Below are 21,794 nucleotides of genomic sequence, written 5' to 3'. Positions count from 1 at the left end.
TGAATGCACCAAATCAATGTAAAATAAAACATCTTCGAAAAAAAATCTTAATCTTAATAGGCTGATTTGAAAAGAAAAAAATACTTAAAAGAGAAAAAAATTCAATTTAATTCAATTTTTTATGATTTTTTAAAATAAAATTTTTTAAATTATAAATAATAAATTTTTTCACTCACTTCATTCATTTCATAGAAAATAATTGATATATAAAAAATATTTTTCATGAAAATATTAAAAATATTTTCATTTTTTAGTAATAAGTACTAAAATAATAAAATATTTTTATATTATGTATGTTTGATTATTTTTAGAAAATTACCAAAATTCAAAAATTAATTTTCTCTTTTAAGAAGGGAAAGCTTTTTCTTAAAAAATAATTTAATTTTCTCTTTAATTAAAAAAATATTTTCGATTGATCATTTTTAAAAATGTCAAATGCTAAAAATATGAAAAATATTTTTTTCAAAATAAAATAAGGCTAAGTTTTTAAATATAAAAATTGATAAAAGAAAATAAATTGAATGTTAAATTATTATAAAATTTAGCTTTCAAACAGAAGAAATACAAAGAAAGTTGATTTAAAAATATTATGATAGCAAATATTAAAAACATTAAATTAAAATAATAAAATAAAAAATCTCAATTTGACATATTGCTTAATTTAAAGGAAGTTTCGATTTTGATAAATTCAAGCAAAAAAATCCAGAGAAAGCCATGATGATCAAGCAACAGCGGATAACTTACTCAAAGGGCTATGCTAATTAAATTGGAAAATCCTCTAGATTGCATTATTTTCACACTCCAAATTGACCTTCTAGATAAGGGGTTCATAAATGAGTTGTTAGATCTTTCAGATAAAACCACCACAATATTAGAATGGTCCATAAACCAGTTGCAGTTTTATACACCAATTGGTCTTGCACCATTAATACAAGCCACATCCTTCTCATCCGCCACAACATTAGTTCATGATTTATATTTTTACAATTGAATAATTTTAAATTAAATTAATTATAATTTTTAAGACTATTTTATGTATTCTATACTGACCAACACTCATTTATACGCTAAGGGCTGAGCTTTACAATCTACAAAACCCTGGAGAAAATAGGAATGGTGTGTAGGCCTCAATATTTATTTCCAATAAAAAAAAACAGTTGTGTCCTTTCTTTTCTAGGTTAAATAAATGTCAATTTTAGCTTCTAGAAATCCTTTCCCAATCACGTAAACTACTGTCTACCAACTGTGCCAACAAGATGAGAACATGCTAGAGATCTGCTATATCCATTTGCATATGATATAATAGATAACAATTCACTTACCACATTAGCTATCTTCAGCTGCAGTAAGCAACTAGGCATTCCGTTGCTATGAGATGAAAAAATCATTGCTCGACTTGAATGCCAGATTTGCATAGAAGTTGAGTTTTCGGCATTTTCTGGCCGATGCAATTTGTTTCATGGTTACCATTGTAGTACTGAATGCCTTGCAGAAGCTTCCATTGCTATCAATAGTGAGGAGTTACAAATATTAAGCTCAACAGCTAATATAAGCTTGAAGTTATAATTTTTAAATCAAATATTTATATTTAAATTCGCACCGAGTCAATTAAAGCATTCGTAAAATTGAAATAATGAATGCAGTAATCCCATATAAATATTTAATCTAAGAACTATTAGGCTTATTCTTATATATAACTACATCCAACTCCATAATCTTTCAACTAATTGGGCAATACTACGACTTGCTATGCTATTAGAAAGCCATGTCACTGTAAAATCCAATAACGTCAAATTGTGAAATTGTGAACTATAGTACAGCTCCTACACCATAATGAGCTCAATTTTGCGTCATTTTCTACAAGGCTATTGATACAAAGAAAATTCGAGAAGGTAGAACATCACATATTTGGTAGTTGAAGCAGCAAGAATTGGCTTCTTGTGAAAAGTCCAAACTGGAGAAAAATTGTCACCATGTTTCACAACCCTATTCCTGCATTTCAACAAAAGGATGTACCATCAGTTATAGCGTCGTACATAGACCTCAATAAGCAGTTAGAATCAGATTAAAAATGGTATTTAAAATGAGGAAAATGTTGCTTCTTTGCAGTGGGGCCATGCCCTTCCTCAACCAACAAACTAGTGGGACCAACTCTATGAACTGAAGCCATCCAGTATATGAAAATAGACCTACATGTTAAACCAGTTATAAACTTCATCAGATGGCAAGCTGGGCCATGGCCATAGTCTAGGCCAAAGCCCAACTCAATGTTATTTGGGCCTGATTTTTTTACCAAGCATTATAGGCCAGATTTTGCCAGGCCTTGAAAGATTCCAAGCCCAGCCCAAGCACTAATAAGGTTGGGCCTATGATCGAATATAAATTCAATACAAGTGACTTTCAGTGTTTAGCCTGTAAAGCTATATATATACTGATGTGAAAAAGGCTTCAGAAACTTGGAAAAAATCAAAAATTCTTTTTATTTGTAATGTTCATCACTTGGTTTCTAACCTTGAATCTCTTCCGTCGTGAATCATCAGAAGTGAACTGAGAAATGTATCTTTCATGTCTAGGACCTTCATTTCTGTAGTGCCCTCCTCCCACTGCTGGCATCCTATCACTCTTTTCTTTTGCTTGACTACTTGACTTTTGGAAGAAGCTATCCTTGGTCCAGGTTACATCATAATCAGCCTTCAATCGAGACCCTTGCTGCTCAAAAATAATTGATCAAGTAATTGATTATCATATCCAAGCCAGCCATCACTAACAAATAAACTATTTGATTAATTAATAATCTCAAACACGCAGCACCTGATTTGCAGAGTTGATGTTGCATGTGAAAAAAAAATCACTCTTTAAAAATGATACCCTTACTATTATTAACATCATCCAGAAGATATCATATGAAAAGAAAATGTATAAAGGGTAAAGATGAGAGGACTAGATGCTGGAAACGTATGTCAGGGACAATGCACCAAAGGCATTACGTGTCAAGGAAAATTCAAATTGAATATACAGCTCACGCTGCAAAATATTGTGAATATGAACACTTCAATGTCCATGCTCTCTAAGAAAAGCTTCTGTAGAAAAAAACCCACATGCTTAATACATATGTGTTGGTGTATTGTAAATTCTTGGTCTCTCTCTCCCTCACAAATATGGGTGAAACATGAGATGGAATTCCATATGCATGCCACAAATGTGCCAAGGTGCACAAAAGGCCAAAAGCCTATCCATTATGCATAATAGACATGGCCAGTGGGATGGGCTGGACCGGTCTGATTCTAGTCCCTGGAATCAAGGGCCCAGGAACAGACTGCAGGGTCACTCCAGTTTGAGTCATTACAACGTTTGGGAATTTTTTTTTGAAGAAAAAATGTCAGTTTGAACTTGACCGGCCCGGTTCCAGGTCCAAACCAGACCGTGGCTGACTCTAATGCATAATGCTCGAGTGTGACAAAAAGCTGTTCAATGTTTACTGGTCAAATCCAGGCCTTTACCAACATAAATTTATAAAAAGAAGATTGAATAAAAACCATATAACTCGTGTAACATCAAAATAATAGCATATAGAGAAAACCAAGTTACTACCTTCTGCAATGAGTGTCCACATAAGACTTTAAGAGCATTATAGAAGTCCCCATGTTTCTCAAACTGAACCACAATCTTGCAGAGGAGACCTGAAATTATATCCCCTCCATCCTCGTCTGCATCCTTACCACGATCATCATCCTCAGCGACGTTAAGATTTCTATTGAGCGAGTAGAAGTAATAACATGGATGATGTACAATCAGGTTTTTGTCATTACATTATAGAACTAGAACTAATAAAGCAAACATAGTTAATAGCATATGGGCAATGGTTACATGTAGCTTTACAATCTGAAAAAGAAAACCTTGTGGAAATTTGAATAGTCGAAGCCAGTTCTTATCATAAGATGTTTAACACCAATTGGACAAGTACTACAAGCAACTTGATCACATGCATATGAGGAATTCAGAACAATATTCATCTGGGCTTTTCCAAATTGGACTACTAACACCCAACTCTTGTATTGTTTATTGCAAATTACAAAGATGAGTATAACCATTGCCCCATTTGCTGCAAAACTTCACAAAGTAAATTCAGCACTGCTAGCAGTGCTATGTTTGAAAGGTAATTCACTAAACCAGACACAATTGCCTCGTCAACTATACACACCAAGACAAATCAAACATGCCAGAAACAAGATTAAGCTTGGCGCAAATCCTCATAAAAGAAGATAATTGACAATGGAAATTACCTTATCTTCCCAAATGTGGAGAAAATGGTATGAGTAACTAACAATGAAGGCTTCGAAGACACCCTCGGCTCTGCAAACCAACGGGACGGAACCCCTCGCACTATAATAGTGTCCGGCTCTTGCCTCCCCCCTCTGGAATACCCTGCCAAACCAACACAGAAGAATCGCTTGAAAATTATAAAAAAATAAGAATTGAAAAGCAAATAAAATTCACAAACCTCGATTTCCAAAAGCGTAAAACTCCTCCCAAGCTTTCTTCATCCCCTCAAAGTCATCGGACTCTGGCACAGCAACACCGAGCTTGTATCTAAATCCTTCGAGGTTCAGCTCGATTCCGTCCATTTTTTCAACAATGTACTTTCTCCAATCCAGGAACTTCTTCTCCAAAACCTTCAAATCCTCATCCTTATCTTTCTCGATATTGAGAAACCCTAGGTCTCGAATGCAGAGAGTGCCGTGCGCGACCGGATCATCGCGTTTACGTTTCTTGAGGTCTTTATAGCGTCTGATTTCGAGGTCCTCTTCGGGGACTGTGTTGGAGACGGAGAGGGAGATCTTCAGGAAGTCTATGAGAGCACGCTTTAGCTTCCACTCGTCGATTGGTTTAGTGGCGGAGGAGGAGATTGAAGGGTAAACCGTGAGGATGAGCTTGACGCGCGGTACTAGAGAGAGACCGTTCTCGATTTCTAGAGTTTCCGTTGGCGGGAGCTCATCTAACGGTCGAATGCTCATAGCTCTCTCTGTGTTTAGATAGATTTCCTCGAGCTCTCAAACTTTTGGCTCCTTGAAAGATCAGAGGGATGCAATTGTCAATACGGAGCGACTGAAACGCGCCGTTTTACCAATTTGCGGAGCGTCGCCTCTAAAACGACGTTTGGTATTGTCCAGAATGCAAAAAGACGAGGCAACCCCTGGTTATGACGCGGCATCTTGTAATTGATGGAAAGGCGCGTATAAATGTACACTCAACCGCAAATTTATAAATGGCCTGCAACCGAAGCGAGTGCAATCTAGTAACAAGTCAAAACTAAACCGTGAAAACAGAGGGAACAGATTTGTGGGACATGGGGCTATCGTGCTTCGCATGCTTCAACGGTGGCAACAAGCGACAGAGACAGGAAGAGGATAGATTGGCCTCTGCTGAAGCCCGTGCCAAAGCCGCCGAAGCTGCCCAGAAACGGTAATGATCGCTCCTGTTATTTCAATTAATCGTTGTAGTTTATGCTTTACCATTTCTTAAAAATCCGAACCAATAAGCATAGGTTGAGTTGCATTACTGATGAAATTTATGGGTCGAGTCTAATCAAACTTAAATATGATGCTAAAATCATGGTTTTTTATTGCATTTTAATTTCGCTCTCTTGGATTTGGATGAGAACGATTGGTAGTGAGTACTATCGCAGCTTTTTCTGGCCTTGAAAATGGATGAATGAAAATGATTATCTTGCAAAAACATATACATATGAGGTTGAAAGATTGGAATGGATTGGATTGCTCACTGATATTGGTGAAGGAAATGAATTTATTTGTAGTTCTATAGCCATAAAAAATTATTGATTTTCAGCAGACTTTCTATTTGCAGTTAGTATGCTGATAATGCCAACTTAATTTGCTTTGTCACTTTTTTAATGAATAAAGAAAAGTACAATTTTGCTGTGGTTATTTATTTGAGATTGTAAATGTTCCTGGGTTTTGACAATGGAGTAGTTTTTCTTATCTAATTATCTCTGTTAAAAATTGTTCAAAAAATTTGGACTAGCCTGGTATAATTTTGCTTTAGGGAGAAAGATACAGCCCAATACAAATCCATCTCACTCTTAGAGTTAAAGATCCATATTTGAGTGACCATTTTGAAAAGTATCAACAAGTCTAAGTCATATCTCAACTAGCATCTCAAGTCCAAATCAGGAAACTCGTAGAGATAAGAGTCACTACCAATTCTTAGAGCAAGAAGAGTAGGCCTGGCCACAATCCGGTTCCAATCCGAAATCGGAATTGGAACTGAACTGTCAGTTTCAGTTTCAGGGCTAGAGGGACCATAATTAGATTGAAGGGCTCCGGGTCTGGTTTTGATTCTGATTCAGTTTTATTTTGATAAGATCTAATGGTCAATCTCTTTTTTTTAAGGGAAAATTTTGGTTTTGGCCTAAAAGTAGACTGACTAGTTAAAGTACAGTGTTAGTCAATCCAAGTTTGATTGGTTGAATTGAACCATACTGTGACCACCTCTGAAGTATAGATTATAGTTACTTGAGATGTTGGAAATTACCTTCAACACATAAACATAGATTGAACTAGATTGCTCATGGTCAAGGATGGATGAAAGAACAGATCCTTAGGAATTCAATGATCCTCAATTTCAATGACATGTCTTGATTTTGTTGTCCTTTTTTCAATTCAGAACGTGTGAATCATTGCTCAGGTTGCCTTTTGAGAGAGTTTTCATTGAAAGAGAGCTTTTGTACCATTACCTCTCTACCTACCAAACACTCAAAAAAATCTGTGAGATATCACTGTGTTTTTAGCACCATGAGCTTATCTTAGAAGTCCACAGTCCCCTTTTGCATTCAGCGAAAGTGATAGAATAAACTCTTTATCAAGTTCATGACTGAGTCCCACATCATAGAAAATGTTAGCTTTGCAAACATCATATATTATGGGGCACAATGTTATAACTCCTTTTTATTTTTTAATTTCCTAAACTTGAGAAAACATGTAAAAATATGTGGTTCAAAATAAGACATCTGGTTTCTTACATATGCTACTTAGTCACAACCAAAGTACAAGGCTAAACAACCAAGGCAACCAACCATGAGACCGAAGAAACATTATAATTTGGAAATCCAAAGTTCCTATTTGGAATATGAGCCTGGACGCAAATCAGGTCCTTTCAAAAGCACAAAATCTAGAAGTTGCAATTATCATATCTAGCTCGAGTACATAAGTTTAATCCCAAGTTGGCTAGACTAACACATGCCATAAACATGGGATTACAACCAATGCAAAAACTGATACTTACAACGTATACATCCTGAAGTGTCATCGTAACCAAACTGTATGCATCCTTGGTTTTTAAAATAAACTCATATAAAGGGGGAGGCCACATTTTAAAGTGGCATTTCTTTATCATGCATCGTGGTAGAATACCTGAAAAGAATATCACAAACTAACAGAACAAACCAGATTGGCTATAATAATTTTTTTACAAGGAAATTTATTGAAGTGATTCGATGCCAAGAATCACTTTTGTTAGCTTACAAATCACTGTTTACATATCATAGCAATGAGATACTAATTTAATATCAAAAGAAGAGACGATGAACTTAGTAACCAATTCTATTTATAAACAAGGAATACAAGACCCTCCCTTGTTTCATGCTAAACCTGATCAATGAAATATATTCAAGGAATCAAATTATGAATATTTTCATGTGTACTAAACTAATCAATTTATTTCAGCACTATTAGCTCATTTGAGTTGTTTATATCACTGAGCAAGATATGCCAAACAAGAATATCAATTTTTGGAAACAATTTGAAGTTGAATTAGATAGAATGCTGGAAATAAAGAAGTATAGAAGCCTCAACATCCAAAACCAGAGGAAAGGACCCAAGTGGCTTGTGTTCTTTATTTAGGTATTTTATGTGAGTATTAGGTTGAAAATTAGCAAATTAGACTGGTCTTAGGATAAAAATTTTTTAGTCAGCCAATGCGAGAAGACTATTGATGGATGGAGGGGCTCAATCTGTTCAATTTGGTGTGCATTCCTTACTAATGGGCTTTGAATGAAGTGTAGGCTTTGTTCACTGATAAAGAATCATTTTGAAGACTAGCATAGGCAGCGGAAGCAGCACCGTCGATATGTAACAAGAAGGCCTGCCTATTGTGCTCTTGCATTGAGATGGCAATATAAAGAGTTCTTGAAACTCAATTGTCTATCACAAAAGAAGTCTGTGAATTTGGATGTTTGCTATGAGTGAAACTTTTTTATGGAACAAGTTTTGGGAGCTTTTGTTGTTTGTTTTCAATGTCTTCTGTTGTGAATTTAACTTTTTTCGGAATCATAGAGATCAAAAAAAGGCAACAGGCACTGAGTTGTGGGCGCAAAATTTCTGGATGGAAATTGGGCAGTTTTACTAGCTTTGGTGAAGGCAAGAATAGCTTGTGTGGTTGAGCCATGAGTCCACATTCACTGCACCACTGATGAAAACGTTCTGAAATAACTTCGAAGGATGAAGCTGCAAAACAAGGAAACCAAGTGAGAATGGATGCCAGCGGTGTTCTCCAGCATTTCCACTCTGAAATTTGAAGTCAGAGAAATCTTCAAAGGAGAAAGTGCAGTTTCTGTGGTGTTAGATCACATCTAATGTAGGAGGAGGAAACCCTCCTTATCGAGATTCCTGTAACTATCTCCTAAATGGTGGAGGTATCTTGTGGGAGTGGGACACTACCCAGAGATGCATTCAAGTTCTGCTATTATTTTGTGACCAACACTATCAGTAGACTTTAATACGAATATTTCATATATGCAATGTTGTGAATCTTGTGATAATTTAAAGATTCAGCCATCTTTTTATTCCCTGTTTTGTAACTAAGCCATTATAGTATTGGACTTCTATGGAATTGAGTTGCTGCATATGAAGAATCATACTCTATGCAACAATTTTGTGTCTGTTCACCTTTGGGTTGTGCCACCCCTTAGTTCATGCTAGTTGGCTGATGAGATTAGTACTGAGTTATTAGGTATGATGATCCAGGGGTCTGAGAGACTGAAACAGTTTTTTTACGGCACTTTGATAGCTTTCTTCTCACTAGAGCAATTCAGATGCCCTTGCATCATTTAGCATGTTGTCATTCTTATCCGCAGGCAAGAGGAATTTGAAAAATCTGCTGCAGGTAGAGCTGCACGTGCGCAGCATGTAATGGCAAAACAATCTGCAAATTCTAATAAAGGCGAACCAGTTCTAAAGGTTTCTTTCTTTCTTTTTTATTCACCCGCTGAGCCGCCGTCTCCCAAAAAAAAAAAAAAAAAAAAAAACACCTCCTTCCTAACAGCTATATATTGGTTCTTTTGATGCAGTGGCAGATGGGTTGATGTTAAGCTTATTGTCTGTGCATTTGCAGATTCTATTGTAAGTGGAAATCTATCTTGAAGGATTAAAAAACTATTTTATGAATATTCCATGATATGCTTAATTTTTCTTATATGTTAATGGGGTTAATAGTGTACCATGCATCATTTATTTTTATAAGTCCTCATTTTTGACATTTTAGTATGACAATTTTCTGGATCAGTAAATTGCTTAAGGGTGATGGCATGTCCCATGCACTAGACATCTGATTTTAACACTGACTCTTGCTGTGATGTTTGCTTCTGATGAGCTCAACTTCTAGTCAAGGAAATCCTAAAACAAAAAATTACATTAGAACTTTCAGTTCCATGAAATTCTTGATGTGTATTTAAATTGTTACTAGTTTACTTTACACTAGAAGATGAGGAACTATTCGTTATAGTTCAGGAAACTAACTTTATCTTTGTTCCTTTTGTGCTGTGCCTGTGATAGGATTCAATCATGTTATCCACATCATCGGTTTCTCTCATTCTGAAGGCAAATTGTTAATATCTTTGTTATAGATGCCCCATTAAAGTTGTAAATGTCTCTCAAGTTTGTTGTGACTTCCAAAAGCACAGAAATAAGGTAGAATGATTGAAACCAATATCAAGGGAGTTTCTGAAATGTTTATTTGTCTCCTAGTGCATGTACAATCTTCAAAAATATCATGTCGCAGATCAACATAGTAGAAATTTGACACTACATCCCATTGTGAGGACAAAAGATGCCAAGGCATCAATGCACTGCATGCAAATCAGAAAACAAAATGCTGATGATCAGATAAAAGCATGTGAGTTGGATTAAAATTGAACAAATTCAATTTATTCAGCCTAAAATTTATCTAATCATTAAATATTTTAATTTTTTAAAAATCAAATTTAAAAAAAAAATAATTTAAATTATAAATATTAAGATAGAATTGTAAATAATATTAATAATTAAAAGATAAATAAAAAAATTAAATTATTATTATTATTATTAAAGAAAGTTATTAATGAAAATGTCACATGACAAGATGTGATATTTTCTTTGATATTTTTTTAAAAATACCACACTGCCTTTTATATATATATATATATGTTAGGCATTATAATTCTTGAAAGTGATTTTTTCTCCCTTATTTATCATGCTTTAGCAGAGAAGTAAACGCAATTAGTACATTTTTTATAGCGTGCATACATTTTTGTTTGGGGTCCCTGAAAGCGTGTGTGAAACAGAAGTTAATAAACAGGACAAATTGCTTGCACTATTTTAAACAAATAAATGCTCCAACCCCTAGTGGCTTGACCGTAACGGGCCAACTACGTTGGCATTTGGATCGCTAGTTCGTCCCCATGCCATTATGCGATGACTGATGAACGATAGCAACTTTCTGAATTAGAAATGGATTCCCACCTGAATCACTCGAGCGCCAATATAAATCCAGCAGCCGTCAAAAGATTCACATCCTAATATTCCAACCTCGCATTAATCGAAAGAAAAGAGGTACAGAGAGGGAGACAGTAAAAATGAATCATGATAATATGAGGGAAGATGAAGTTGAATATAATTTAGACATGGAACATACAGTTCCAGAGCCCAATAGCAACAGAGACAAGAATCGAGATGGAGAAGATAAAGAAGAAACTAGAGGAGGAGAGTTATCAGTGGAGCAGATGTTTGAGAGCCAAGGGGTTCCATCATGGAGGGAGCAGCTGACATGGAGAGCTTTTGGGGTGAGCTTCGTTTTAAGCATATTGTTCAGTTTTATAGTAATGAAGCTTAACCTCACAACAGGGATTATCCCTTCCCTCAACGTTTCTGCTGGTCTCTTGGGATTCTTCTTTGTGAGGACTTGGACCAAGATCCTTGAGAAATCTGGCCTCTTGAAGCATCCCTTTACCAGGCAAGAAAATACTGTCATTCAAACATGCGTTGTTGCCTATTCTGGCATTGCCTTTAGCGGTATTACTCATCTCCTGATATTCTTTCTCTAATTTCTATGAGTTCATCCACATCAGAATCTGAAGCTCTGTATTATTTTGTTTAAATAGGCGGCTTCGGAAGTTATCTCTCCGTGGTGCCTCTAAGGAAGGTAATCATATTGATTCTTGTTAAGAAAAAAAAAAGAAAGATTAATATATATTTTGAAACAAATTCACCATCATAAATTGATTAATATAAATCTCATATATCATTAATGGTTTCAGATCATGATCATACACTTCAAACTGACGTACCCAAGTGGAACTGCAACTGCTCATCTTATAAATAGCTTCCACACCCCTGAAGGAGCCAAGCTGGCAAAGTAAGGCACTGGAAGAACCACTTGGTTTCAGTTTATATGCAATCACATGAAAGTTTTCAACTTTCTTGTTCTACTCGTGTAGGAAACAAGTACGTGAGCTAGGTAAGTTCTTCTCCTTCAGCTTCCTGTGGGCTTTCTTCCAATGGTTCTTCAAAGCCGAAGATTATTGTGGATTTTCAAACTTCCCTACATTTGGACTCAAAGCTAGAGACAACATGTACATTCTTTACTCATCCATGTTCTTTTCTAATTAAGAAGAAAGTACTTGAGATGAATATATACATAATCTTCAAGGAATTTTGTTTTCATTAAGCACCCTTTAATATAATTCATTAATGTTTTCGGCTAATTATCCGCATTTAAGCCTGCAGGTTTTTCTTTGATTTCTCAGCAACCTATGTGGGAGTAGGTATGATTTGCCCATACATCATAAACATATCAGTGCTCCTTGGAGGAATTATTTCCTGGGGTCTAATGTGGCCTCTGATAGATACTAGAAAGGGACATTGGTATCCAGCAGATCTCAGCCCAAAAAGCTTGCAAGGTCTCCAAGGTTACAAGGTGAGTTTCTGATCTTGAAGGTTCATTCCTTTAATTGAAATGAATTATTTATTCTCTGAGTATTTTCTCAGGTGTTCATCGCCATTTCCTTGATTCTTGGTGATGGTCTATACAACTTCTGCAAGGTGCTAACCCAAACCGTCACAAGCTTTTATTATCAATTTCATGCCAAAGGCAACAGAACAGATCTTCCAGTTGCAGATATTCCCTCTCCAAAGATGAAGAAGGCCTCTTTTGACGATCAGCGCCGCACCCAACTCTTTCTCAAAGATCAAATACCAACATGGTTTGCTATAACAGGTTATGTCACCATTGCTGCGATATCTACAGCCATTCTTCCACACATATTTACCCAGCTCAAATGGTATTAAGTGATAGTTATCTACTTGTTTGCACCAACCTTAGCTTTCTGTAATGCATACGGGTGTGGGCTAACAGATTGGTCCCTAGCATCCACGTATGGAAAACTTGCTATTTTTACTATTGGGGCATGGGCTGGTGCCTCTCACGGTGGGGTTTTAGCCGGTTTAGCAGCATGTGGAGTCATGATGAACATTGTCTCCACAGCCTCTGACCTTATGCAAGATTTCAAGACGGGCTAACTAACCCTAGCTTCACCCCGATCCATGTTCGTGAGCCAAGTGATTGGCACAGCAATGGGTTGTGTAATTTCCCCTTGCGTCTTTTGGCTATTCTACAGGGCGTTTCATAACCTTGGGCTTCCAGATAGTGAATATCCTGTCCCATATGCTGTTGTGTATCGTAATATGGCTATTCTAGGCGTAGAAGGTTTCTCATCTCTACCAAAGAATTGCCTATTACTTTGTTGCTGCTTTTTTGGTGCGGCAATTCTCATAAATTTGATTAAGGATAGGATGGGTAAGAAGTGGGAGAGGTTTGTTCCGCTTCCAATGGCAATGGCCATACCTTTCTATTTAGGCCCATATTTTGCCATTGATATGTATGTTGGAAGCTTGATTTTGTTCATCTGGGAAAAGGTTAACAAGGCTAAGGCAGATGCTTTTGCACCAGCAGTAGCTTCTGGTTTAATTTGTGGAGATGGGATATGGGCTTTGCCTAGTTCAATCCTGGCTCTTGCAGGGGTTAATGCTCCCATTTGTATGAGGTTTTTCTCCAGGGCTACAAATAGTAGGATTGATCAGATCATAGGACCTCAGTGATGAGGGTTAGCTTAATTATTTTATCATAATGTTCTTGTAAAATACATTTCACTGTTTTCTCCTTTGTTCATATTGTTTTCTGTTTTCTACTGGTGTTTCAATGATCATTGTACACAGTATTGCGCCATTGTTGTTCATTAGTCATGGTTACCAGTGACACATTCCTAAACTGAATGTCATTTGTTGAGGAGTTCTCCATACCTGTTGATTTTTCTTCATGAAAAATTTAACCTTCAACTTAACGAACCTAACCTTGACAGACAGACCTAAGTTATGTTTAGACCCAAGGAGAAAATCCATGCTATGTTACAAAGGAATTGTGTGTATTCAACTTGAAACAAAAATTTTAATCCAAACATAGTTATCCTCTGAATCGTTGAAAAGCCATGCTCAAAAATTTTATGATATAAACTGGAGTAATTCAAACCTAAAGCAGGATTTGCTATACAAATCAATCATGGGAATCTATAACTAGACACGGTGAGTGACTGAGTGGAATAAGCATAGTTGTCGAGCCATTGCAATCAATGGCCAATTAATGATAAATATAATTCACGGAGATCCCTGTTTTGGGTACTTTCTGCTTGAAATAATTGGAAAACCATTTTCATACTAGGCTTTGCGCAGGAGCTGACAGCTTGAGCTCGTATGCAGCTTGGAAAAAGTCTGCAGCTTGCTGTAATGAGCCTTCCATTTTTGAAATTAAGCCAAGACTGAACCATGCTTGATGATTTGTGGGGTCTAAGCGCAATGCATTCATTAAAAAGCTCCTGGCAACTGGAAATGACTGCTTTCCAAGTTTCATCAACACGTCTGCAGTGGAGACAATACTTGGAACATAGTCTGGGTCTATTGACAGTGAGACTGAGAAAGAAAAAAGGGCTTCTTTGTGCAGTGATTGAGCTTCAAAAAACACTCCTGCAAAAAGCATTATGGAGGGGTGAAAATTATTATCTTTTTAAAAGTCACTAAGTTTATGAGCAACAGATCTGTTGATGTGTGCAAGAGCTGCAAATCTTATGCATGGAGGACTAATTTACAAATACAGAATTCCACCTGTGGTGTGCCAACTTCTAGGAGAATGAAAGTCCAGCAACTTTGCTTTGTCCATGCAAATTTTGGCATCAGGACATGAGCCAAGTTTAGAGTAAATAGCAGCCAAATCTTGCCACACTGCCAGTTCCAAGTTTCTTTCTGCTAGTGCCTGCAAGAGAGGATAAATATTTCACTTGCTTTCCCTCATAATTGAATGCTGAATTACCTGAATTGGAGCATGCTTTCAAGTGACTGACTAATTGGCGAAGGCATAGACAAAAATGCATTATTGAATCGGAAGATATGATGTACTATTATAAACAAAGTTTAACAAGGATTGAAGTTAGAGCAATTTGGAATATTAAATATTTATATAAATATCTGGCTTTTCTGATCTTATTTCCTCTTAAGTCCTCTTATTATTATTAATAAATTAATGTATCAAAATTTGTTCAGAAACAAAACTGCCCAAGTCTATGTGCTTATGCGAAAGTGAAATCAGAATGATTTCAGATAGCTCTTTCAAGCATCAAATTATACCCAAACATGTCTTGGAGGTGCTTAAACAAAAACAGTTGATTATAGCTCTTTTTTGAGAAATTTATGTTCCTTACCTTGCACCAAACTCACTTTTAAACTTAAATACTTTATCATGCGGCTATTTAAAAAATAGAAATGATACAGCATATAACGAATACACACCTCAGACTCAAAGATATGAGCGAGAACAGGATTCTTGTCTTGAAGATCTCTCTGTGCTTGAATAAGAGACAGCAATATTCTGTATGTTTCTATTGCCAGCTTGGGCTGCTCCTGAGCAATTTGAAGCACAGCCTTCAACCTAAGAAGTTCAAACTGATCTATTCTCCCAGACTCATCCAAAGCCAAATCAACAACTATTTCAGCATCCCTGAAACGCTGCTGGGCAGAAACTATAAGGGAGAGTAGCTTCCAACCTCTCACAGAGTTACCAGCCATGGTTTCAGTGTACATAACTGCATTGTCAAAAGCTGCATCTAGATTCCTCTGCAGTGTGTTCTCAAGTGCAAGGCTATACAATACTTCAGGATCCTCCTGCCTATTTAGAGCAGCATGGCTTAGAGAGTTCAAAGACTCTTTGTGCAGGAGAATTCTTTCAGAATCAGATAAGCAAATTCTCGCTGCATTCCCATAACAAACACCAAGCAATTTATGGGCTTCACCCATGAAATGTTGACTTTGATGATTAGCCAAGTTAATTATTTTATGAGAAAAATTAATGCCATCATGAGCATGCTTTGGATCTTCAGAACACAATTTTGCTCCCAATAGATAGGAAGAGATATGGGGTTTGTGCTTTGATTCTGAAAAACCAGAAACTTTCTTTAAAAGGTTCAAAGCTGTTTCATTCTGGCCAGCAGCACTGTAACAAAGAGCAAGAAAGTACCATCTATCAGCACGGTTATAGACACCTGGACGGACCTGCTCCACATGCTCTGCTAATAATTCAAACTGCCCAATAATTGAGAGAGCACATGTCAGGTGATCCATAATTTCTTCATCCCACTCGATTTCCCCATAAGCTACCTTATTCATGAGAACCAACAACAAAAGGATTGCTTCCTCTGTACTATTGTTGGGGGACCCTGGTCCCCATGTTTGTAAGTGAGGGGGAAGTTTTGCTTCAACAGCACCAAAAAGTAAAATGGAAGCTAAGTCTTTTTGCACTCCAGCCAACCTCAGTGGATCTAAATTCCATGGCATGACTAGAGCCCGGCGATATGCAATAATAGCTTCATCAATCAAACCTGCCTTTGTCCACAGAATTGGAAGAAACTCCAATGCTTTGTGAAACATTTCCTCCAATTTGCAGTCTTCACCAACTCCTTCAGGCATACCATTAGGTAGTGCTGATTCAACTATGTCTAAAATAATCCTGCACTCCTTTGCAGCCTCTAATGATTTGAGCGAGTATCAGAACCCTTTGTTTTAAATTTCAAATACTATAATTCCTTCAATATAAAACCATTGCAATCATATTATAGGGCCACTTATGATTTATGCTAAAACTAAATTAACTTTATTTTTAAAAAATTTTGGAACAAAAATAAATTGAATAAACTGCATACTTTATCAGTCATGTATATATTTAGTTATTCTCAAAGGGGATAAGCAAACATGTATATATATGCTGAGGAAAACTAATGCAATTCAAAAAGTTCCAAAGAATCTTAACACCCTTCAAGTCTGAATTCTACTAAAGCATATTCAAAATTCAAATACTCCCAGTATGACATAAATGATTATCTAAGCTAGCAGGAGTGAAAATATCATACCTCTACAATGCCCAAGTTCCTCTAGTGATTTTGCTTTCAGTAAGATTGCTTCAAGAAGTAAACTCACTGAATGCATGGACATGACAGTGGCAGGCACAATATCACCTTTAGAACGTGGCTTTCTTTGCCGAGTTCTTTCAGCTATGGCCTTGATCATTTTAGGGGTTAAACTTCTAACGTCAATGCCCTGGAATACCTGAAGAGCAGCATCAAAATTCCCTCTCTGGTATTCAAGCCTCCCCAGCAATGCTCTGGCTTCCTATACATTAAAGAAAAAATAAGCAGATCAGAATTCAGAACTCTAATAACCAAGAAAGGAGAAAGGAACCACAACAATATGGTTTAAAATATCTACGCACCTCGTAATTCAATGAGAGAGCTTCTTTGAGAGTTGATTCAGCTTCATCCACCTGACTATCCTCGAGTTTAGAGTCCCAATCTCCCGCAGTCCTAGATGAAAGGCCGCTTGCCGAGAAATCCCTTGTGGCCAATGACTCCGGAGACTGCGGTGCCTCTTCAAATTTGAATTGCTCCCCTGAGCAGGCACACAGCATCTTGTCCAAATTGCAATAGCAGAAATTTGGATGTTTTGGTTAAGTGAAACAGAGAGCTCAGTCCTCGGTGAAAATTTTCATATGGGTACATAAGAAAATGGTCTCGCGAGAAACCAACTCATGTCGTTCATAAGCTATGCTGAAGAAGGTTAACTAGTAGTCAATTGAATTTGTTAATATAACCGCAAAGGACCATTGTAGCCATTCTCAAAAACAATTCAGACGACTGTAGTTACAGAAAGTTTTACGAATTCAAGCAATCCTACGAGTAAAACGAGTTCTAGTGATGGCCATTAACACATTTAGATGCTAGTTCTAGAAGGAAAGAACCTTAAAAATGGCCATAAAGCTTCTATTTCACCGTACCATTTACAAAGAAGCCGTAAAAATGCCCTTAGGTTGCAGTATTTGGATCGGCATACAACAATGGTGATCCGTAGCGAACAGCTGAACAACAGCGACCCATTTAACAACAAGAACCCAAAATCCAAAGAAGAAAAACAGAAACCCGCAAAAGTTATAAAAAAAAGAAAAAAAAGCCGCGCGGACGAAGAGAAAGTTTTAAAAGAGACAAGCAAGGAGACAAATGTACATAAAACGAATAGAACAACTACCAGCAGTAGATGAAAGCGGCGAGACAAACAAGAGAGCAGAGCATTGGGCTCACCAAAACCAGCAAAACTCAGAGATGTGATTTGTTGCATCCATTTTTAAAGCCACGAAAGCTACTTCTCAGGGGAAGCTTCTCTTTCTCATCAGTTTTTGGTTCCAATGAGGTGCTTTCTGATAATGGGAAAAGAAATTAACATCAGGTAACTTGTATGGAATGGGGCTTTTGGTTTTATAGCTCTCTCTCTCTCTCTCTCTCTCTTTTCAGATTTCAGGTTTAAAACTGGCGGACTCCAATAGACTACTAAACAGGGAGTTCTTCCATGTGTGGGTATGGCCGGATGGGCCAAGGAAGCTATGCTATAGCCTAGAGGGACCAGGGCTGTTGCAGAGATACAGGTGCACGTAAGATACTGCTTTTTTTTTTTTAACCACGTTTCAGAAATTATAATATACTCCGTGTTAACTAAAAAAATAATGTAATTTTAAATTCTTTTCAAAAAATTTAATTACTTCTAAATAACTAAAATTTTATTATTATGCAAAGTATATTAATTTTGTGGATCGCAGTCTACCATTGCTCTTGTCATTTATGGCACCAACAAGGCCAACAAATCACTTATTTGTCTCCTCTACGCATCGATTAAATTTAAATTATTGGATTTTAAAAAAAAATTACACCTTATTTAATTTAGATAAACAATATTTTTTTATACTTTTTAAAAATTTGAATTCACCAACTCACTGACCCTCATACAAAGCCTTAGACTGTAAATCGATCATTCAAAACTTTAGCATTCATGTGGCACAATAGAGACCTCCTTGTTGTGTGTGACAACCACCACTATAGCTGCGAAGGCCTTGGTTTCCTATGGACACCTCCAACTGGTGATCTAGTGTTGACAAATGGTAACGCTACATGTCCCCACGATGAAGGTGGTTCGAGTGTGAACAATGTCACTATTCTAATTTCCTTCCTAATTGATCTCTTTTGATACATAAGCTTTGACTGTTTTGAATTTATTGTATCTTAATACGAATTTTCATTTTATTCTCTATTAGTATTCAGGATTAGCGTTAACCGTAAATTTTAATTTGCCTTGATTTTTGGGATTTCTTTGATTTGATTCTAATTTTATTATGTGTTACGAGGAAAAAGGAGTTAAAAGAGAGAGTGGGAGAGTGTTGTTTTCATAATATATTTAGAGAGAGAGAGAGAGAGAGAGAGAGAGAGGTGGGAGGAGAGAGTGTGTCGTTGCGGAGAGTGGGTGAGTGAGAGCGATGCGAGGGGGGCGGAAAGGGAGGGAATGTTATTGCAAAGAGAGGAAGAGTGTTGAGAGGCTGCTGTAGAAGAAGAGAGAGAAAGGAAAGAGGAAAAAAATAAAAAAATAAATAAATAAATATATATATATATATATATATATATTAATGCAATCAATTGCAACTTTATTAATAGTATGTTTGGATAGAGGAAAATAAGAGAGAAAAAAAAATTGAGAGTAAAATAATTTTATTTTTTATTATTTTATGTTTGGAGAGAAAAAAAATATTAGAGAAAAATAAAAATTTTTTATCCACTTTTATTTTTTTTTTAAAATAAGAGAAAGTAAGAAAAAAATATATAAAATTATAAATATATCTTAATATTATATAAATTTTTATTTTTTAGCTTAAAAATAAAATTATAATTATAATATTTTTTAAATAACTTTTCATTTTATATTTTCTCCGAGCGAAAAAGATAATACAATATATAAATACTTTATCATCCATAAAATATATATATATATATATATATATATATATATATATATATATATAACAATAAAAAAATTTTCAATAAGAAATACAGTCCTCAGTTCTAAGAGTTGTTTGAAATTATAATTTCAATTTGCCTTTAAAAAAAATGTTAATTTAAAGTTTGGCAATTTTCATGTTTTTATAATTAAAATATACTAAATTTTATTTTAAATTAATTTTTAATTAATATATTAAAAGGATTTTTTATAAGTGAATTTCAACTATAATTTTAAACATAGGCCAAGAAACTGAATCATATCCATCCAATCCAAGCACAGTTCTGAATTCAAAATGGACGCCCACAAGCCACTGCCACAAAAGCTGGGACATTTTTGCTCGACTGTCTCTTTTGTGCTTATCTGACTCCTCGCTTGCCATTCTTTTTTAATATGATTTTTATAATCCCCATAATCTTTTAGCATCCATTAAACAATTTGACTAAATTAAATATACATTGCTAGTAAATTATACATATTTTTTAACAATATTTAAAATAACATTTTTTAATAAACGTGATTGGTATCTTTCTATTAAAAATTTAAAACATTAAAATTGTGAATCTCACAAAATATATTACAACATGCACGTGATAAGCACCTTTCTAATGATATGTACAAAAGCTTTTGAGTGACTGAACTTATGAGTTGAGGAAGGCTGCGCAAAGAAATTTTTAACCCACAAAAGAACAAACACATCACGTGCTTGTTCTTCTCTCTCTCTCTCTCTCCAATTTATCAAAACATTTTACAGATTCTAATGGACTTCCGAGAAGAGGCAGAAGCAGAAGCAGAGCAATGGTGCTTTTTCTGATAGACTTCTTTGTCCTATAGCTATGAAATTTTTCAGCATGAGAGACTGACAAAATTGGAGGTGACAAGCCTTGAGGAGTCGAGGCTCTCTCTTCGATTTCTTTTCCCTCTACAGCTTTGAGGACGTCACTGTCCCACCAACTTATGTCACACTCCAATGCTAATTTCCCACCAAATTAATACTCCTTTAATAGTATTATTAATTATTGACTTGCACGTCCAACTCCCCCTCATGCCCCACACCAACCACTCGACGCTTAATTATAAGACTTTGAAGTAGGGGAATCCCGAATCCATGACCATCACCTTTCTATATTCAAAATTATTTTTTTACGAGTTGAAGTACAATCAATATTAATAATGCCATGCGTCAAAAATGACCTGCAATAATTAATATGCTAAATGTAAGTATTTATAATCAATATGAGTTCGTTAGGTGAACCTTTATTGGGCCAATTACTCTATGAGGATGGATACCCAGCTTTTTGTGAGCCGGCTACTATTTCATACTGGCCCATAAAAAGAAAATTGGGCATAAGTTTTTTAGTAGTGGCGTTCTCATCCGTTTCAATGTCATCCTTTATTTATAGCAGCAAACAAGCTCAAGTGGTAGGAGAAGAAGAAGCAAGCTGGAGAAGTGGAAGCTATTTGGAATTCCTAGTTGAGGGGAGTGGGGCACCTAAAATTAAGAATGAGATGGAGAGAATTATTTTTTGTTTAATCATTAGTTTTAGGCTAAATTAAGTAATTCAAAACTTTTATTTTAATTATTAAATTTAATGAAAACTTTTAATTTTATCATTTGATAATAAAATTTTTAATTATTTTTAATTTTAATAATAAATTTAATTAAAAGCAATTGAACTCATCCATTGATAAAATTAATTGAATTTTTTTATTTATTATCAATTTTAGTTACTCATTTTAATTTTAATTCATTTAATAATTTTAATACTTTTTATTAATTTAAAAAAATTTCTTACTGATAAAAAAATAAATGAATATAATATATATAATATTATTAATTTAATTTTTAATTTTATTTTCTCTCTCTTTCCACTTATACTTTTAATTCATATTTTTCTTATATTTTATTTCAAATTTAAAGAAAAAATAAAAAATAAATATTTAAAAAAATATAAATAAATAATATAACCAAAATATATGTAATTATATATTTTAAAATAATAGAGAATTTAACTAAAATAATATTTTTATCAATTTAAAAATAACCATAAAAATTGA

At 35.3% G+C, this 21,794-nt stretch overlaps 3 protein-coding genes and 1 pseudogene across 9 annotated transcripts; 2 read left to right on the top strand and 2 right to left on the bottom strand.

The window, feature by feature from the left end:
- Positions 1-1,717: 1,717 nt before the first annotated feature.
- On the bottom strand, positions 1,718-5,163 carry LOC110669804 (uncharacterized). 2 transcript variants are annotated; one of them, XM_058130908.1, is made up of 4 exons: positions 4,502-5,163; positions 4,284-4,425; positions 3,592-3,751; positions 1,718-2,709 (listed from the first exon to the last, which is right to left on the bottom strand). In XM_058130908.1, exons 1-4 carry the CDS (start codon positions 5,013-5,015, stop codon positions 2,467-2,469), a joined length of 1,059 nt encoding a protein of 352 aa, XP_057986891.1. In that variant the 5' UTR covers positions 5,016-5,163; the 3' UTR covers positions 1,718-2,466. The 2 variants fall into 2 exon arrangements, with proteins under 2 accessions (XP_057986891.1, XP_021687280.2); XM_021831588.2 differs by having other exon boundaries at positions 2,642-2,763; positions 4,502-5,132.
- A 104-nt stretch (positions 5,164-5,267) lies between these two features.
- Positions 5,268-10,100, top strand: LOC110669805 (uncharacterized). Its single transcript, XM_021831589.2, has 4 exons — positions 5,268-5,463; positions 9,152-9,254; positions 9,365-9,416; positions 9,849-10,100. Exons 1-3 carry the CDS (start codon positions 5,348-5,350, stop codon positions 9,377-9,379), a joined length of 234 nt encoding a protein of 77 aa, XP_021687281.2. The 5' UTR covers positions 5,268-5,347; the 3' UTR covers positions 9,380-9,416; positions 9,849-10,100.
- Positions 10,101-10,711: 611 nt separating this feature from the next.
- Positions 10,712-13,625, top strand: LOC110669826 (probable metal-nicotianamine transporter YSL5; annotated as a pseudogene).
- Positions 13,626-13,814: 189 nt separating this feature from the next.
- LOC110669825 (protein NPGR1) lies at positions 13,815-18,356 on the bottom strand. Of its 6 annotated transcripts, none has more exons than XM_058130903.1 (7): positions 17,946-18,356; positions 17,698-17,778; positions 17,137-17,470; positions 16,778-17,036; positions 15,165-16,396; positions 14,484-14,631; positions 13,815-14,345 (listed from the first exon to the last, which is right to left on the bottom strand). In XM_058130903.1, the coding sequence occupies exons 3-7, from the start codon at positions 17,329-17,331 to the stop codon at positions 14,035-14,037; spliced, it is 2,145 nt and encodes a 714-aa protein (XP_057986886.1). In that variant the 5' UTR covers positions 17,332-17,470; positions 17,698-17,778; positions 17,946-18,356; the 3' UTR covers positions 13,815-14,034. The 6 variants fall into 6 exon arrangements, with proteins under 6 accessions (XP_057986886.1, XP_057986888.1, XP_057986885.1 ...); XM_058130905.1 differs by having other exon boundaries at positions 17,999-18,356; XM_058130902.1 differs by having other exon boundaries at positions 17,698-18,356.
- Positions 18,357-21,794: the final 3,438 nt, after the last annotated feature.

This window comes from Hevea brasiliensis, chromosome 12 (assembly GCF_030052815.1).
Source record: "Hevea brasiliensis isolate MT/VB/25A 57/8 chromosome 12, ASM3005281v1, whole genome shotgun sequence".
NCBI lineage: Eukaryota > Viridiplantae > Streptophyta > Magnoliopsida > Malpighiales > Euphorbiaceae > Hevea > Hevea brasiliensis.
The sequence above is the reverse complement of the archived record's forward strand: the minus strand, read 5'-3'. Positions and strand labels throughout refer to the sequence as shown.